Below are 2,873 nucleotides of genomic sequence, written 5' to 3'. Positions count from 1 at the left end.
GCGCACGTCTCTCCCCGTGCGTCGTGACGTCACTTCCGCCGCCCGGCTTCGCTATAGCAACGGGGACGCGACCCCGGCCCCAGCCATGGCGGCGCCGCGGCGGTGCCGGGAGGTGACCGGTCCCTTCCCGCGCTCCGTAGCAGTGGTGAGGGGCCGCGCCCGGGCGGGTGGAGGTCGCTCCGCTCCGGAGGAGTGCGGGGTCCTTGGGGCGGGGTTCTCTGAGGGGATCCGGTAGCGCTGCGGGACGGGAAGCCCCGTGCGGTGCGGGCTGAGGGGCTTGGGAGGACCCGCTGCCATTTGCTGTGGGTCCGTGGGGGAGCTGGTCCAAGTGGGCACTTGCAGAGCGGAAGGGACCTTAAAGGTAGTTCGGTTCAACCCCCTGCCCCGGGCAGGGCCACCTTCCCCCAGCCCAGGTTGCCCAAAGCCCCGTCCAACCCGGCCTTGAACCCTGCCAGGGAGGGGGCAGCCACAGCTTCTCTGGGCAGCCTGTGCCAGGGCCTCACCCCCCTCACAGGGAACAATTTCTTCAGTAGGTCTCATCTAAATCTCCCCTCTGTCAGTTTAAAACCATTACCCCTCACCCTATCCCCACACCCCTGATCCATAGTCTCTCCCTGCTTTCCTGCAGCCCCTTTCAGCCCTGGGAGGCCGCTCTAAGCTCTCCCCGGAGCCTTCTCTTCTCCAGCTGAACCCCCCAACTCTCCCAGCCTGTCCTCACAGGGAGGGGGCTCCAGCCCCCCCCAGCATCTCCATGGCCTCCTCTGGCCCCGCTCCAGCAGGTCCGTGTCCTTCTGCTGTTGGTGCCCCAGAGCTGGACCCAGCCCTGCAGGGGGGTCTCCCAGAGCGGAGCAGAGGGGGAGAATCCCCCCCTGGCCCTGTGCCCACCCTGCTCTGGGTGCAGCCCAGCACACGGGGCCTTTCTGGGCTGCCAGCGTACGGTGCTGGCTCACAGGCAGTTTTCCATCCACCAAACCCTGCCCCTGGAGGCTGAGGGGGGGCCTCGATCTTACTGTCCATGTTGCTTTGAGGGTACATGGCCCCCGTGTGTGTGCAGTGGGGTGCAGCAGTGAGTGAGGAGCCGCTCGGAGCCCTGGGGAGCTGTGCCAGAGCAGGAGGTGGCTGGAGGTTACCTGTGCTGAGAACAGTGTTTGTAAAGCAGACTGTAAACACCGGGGATATATAGAGTAAGGTATAAGCTGTAGCCGGGGCAACAGGCAAGTACCTGGCCCTGAAGCTATTTCATGCTCTTGTAGTGGTGGTGTGGTCTTCAAGGCAAGGTCTGTTGGTATTTATGTCTAATCCCAAATTCTCATCATTTGGTGTTATGTACTTATTTAGTTATGAATTCAACTAAAAAAAAAAAAAAAAGCAGAATAACTGATTTTATTTTCACCACTGACATATGCTTTCTCTTACAGAGAGCCAAGCCTCCTAAAGGACAAAGAAGTGATTTCCTCTTGGCCCGCAGACAGAAAGAAGAGGAACTCCTGGAAGATGCTCGCTTGTTAAAGCTGTACAACCAGCATCGTGAGGTCTATGAGTGGCATCAACGCAACGAACTAAAATGGCTGCACAGGGCTGTGCAGAGAAAAGTGGATGCGACAATGCAGGAATATCTGGCAAGGACTGAGGAGAGACGAGAGAGGTAGCAAACAAGTAGCAAATAATAATATCTGCCCTACTGTTTGCAACTAAACTGTATGCTTAGAGGAATGATTAAGGGAAAAACACTCTGTTGAGCTCAGCTCTGTACGTTACACAATCCATCCTGGCATGGTATTTGTTATTCATTGTGACAGGAAGCATAGTGGGGCTTAATTAGTGGTCAGGCAGCTTTTGGGCTCCCGCTATTGATCACTGGGCCAGTCCCTAGAGATATGTATTCATAGTAACTAGCACAGTTTAGGTGGCATTTAGAGCATTGTCTGCCAAATGCAATATAAAAGTAGTATTACAGCACTTTTGTTGCTTGATTTTTAGAGAGAGTGAAGAGTGCTTGATCAAAGTGTCAGAAGCTTTTATTGTTGGGTGTAACTGAGGGTTTTGTTGCAACGTCAACAAGTTAATGTATAGGTCCTGCAAGTAATGCTTTGCAGCACAGGCATTTAAAAAAAAATTATAAATATTTCAAAAATAATAACAGTAAGGCATATTACTGTCTTGTAAAGAACAGAAGTGTGCTGATCTTATAAATAAAATCATGATTTAATTTTTCAGTTACTCTTTTGTGTTAAGTGACTTTGGAGCTGTGAAGTTCATCAGTTTGGGATGGTTCAGTGTGTCTTCATGGTACAGGAATTGTACACCAACAATTGTACACTGAGGTTGGAAGGAACCTCCTGAGATAATCTAGTCCAACCTCCTGCTCAAGCAGTCCCCTAGAGCAGGTTCCCCAGAATTGTATTCATTTGAGTTTCGCTTATCTCTACACATAGAGACTCCATCACCCCTGTGGGCAAGCTGTTCCAGTATTTGAGCACCATCACAGTAAAAAAAAGTGGGGTTTTGTGTTAAGGTGGAATTTGACATGTTTTAATTTGTGCCTGTTGCCTCTTGTTGTGTCACCGGGTACTACTGACAAGAAGCTGTCTCACTTTTCTGCATTCCCTCCCTTCAGGTGTTTGTAAACATTGATAAGATCCCCCTGAACCTTCTCTCCAGGCTCAACAGTCCCAGATCTCACAGGAGAGAGACAGCTTTAGGAGACATTCTCCTTTTAGGAAAGCTGCTCCAGTCCCTTAAGCTTTTTAGTGACTGTTCACTGAGCTTGCTCCAATGAGTTGGTATCTGTCCTGTACTGGGACAGACTGGGCCCAGCAGGGACAGAACTGGGCCCAGCACTCCAGGTGAGGTCCCATCAGTGCTGAGAGGAA

The 2,873-nt window shown here is 52.1% G+C and overlaps 1 protein-coding gene across 1 annotated transcript in view; it reads left to right on the top strand.

Annotated features, from left to right (window-relative positions):
• The first annotated feature begins 43 nt into the window (after positions 1-43).
• The window catches only part of CFAP53 (cilia and flagella associated protein 53), a 16,344-nt gene continuing 13,514 nt past the window's right edge, over positions 44-2,873 (top strand). Inside the window, exons 1-2 of the mRNA XM_026867248.1 lie at positions 44-145; positions 1,419-1,645. Coding sequence (XP_026723049.1) covers positions 86-145; positions 1,419-1,645 — 287 coding nt within the window. The 5' untranslated portion in view covers positions 44-85. The remainder of the gene's footprint in view (positions 146-1,418; positions 1,646-2,873) is intronic.

The sequence above is a fragment of the Athene cunicularia genome, unplaced genomic scaffold, assembly GCF_003259725.1.
Source record: "Athene cunicularia isolate RWA unplaced genomic scaffold, athCun1 SCF_20, whole genome shotgun sequence".
NCBI lineage: Eukaryota > Metazoa > Chordata > Aves > Strigiformes > Strigidae > Athene > Athene cunicularia.
The sequence above is the reverse complement of the archived record's forward strand: the minus strand, read 5'-3'. Positions and strand labels throughout refer to the sequence as shown.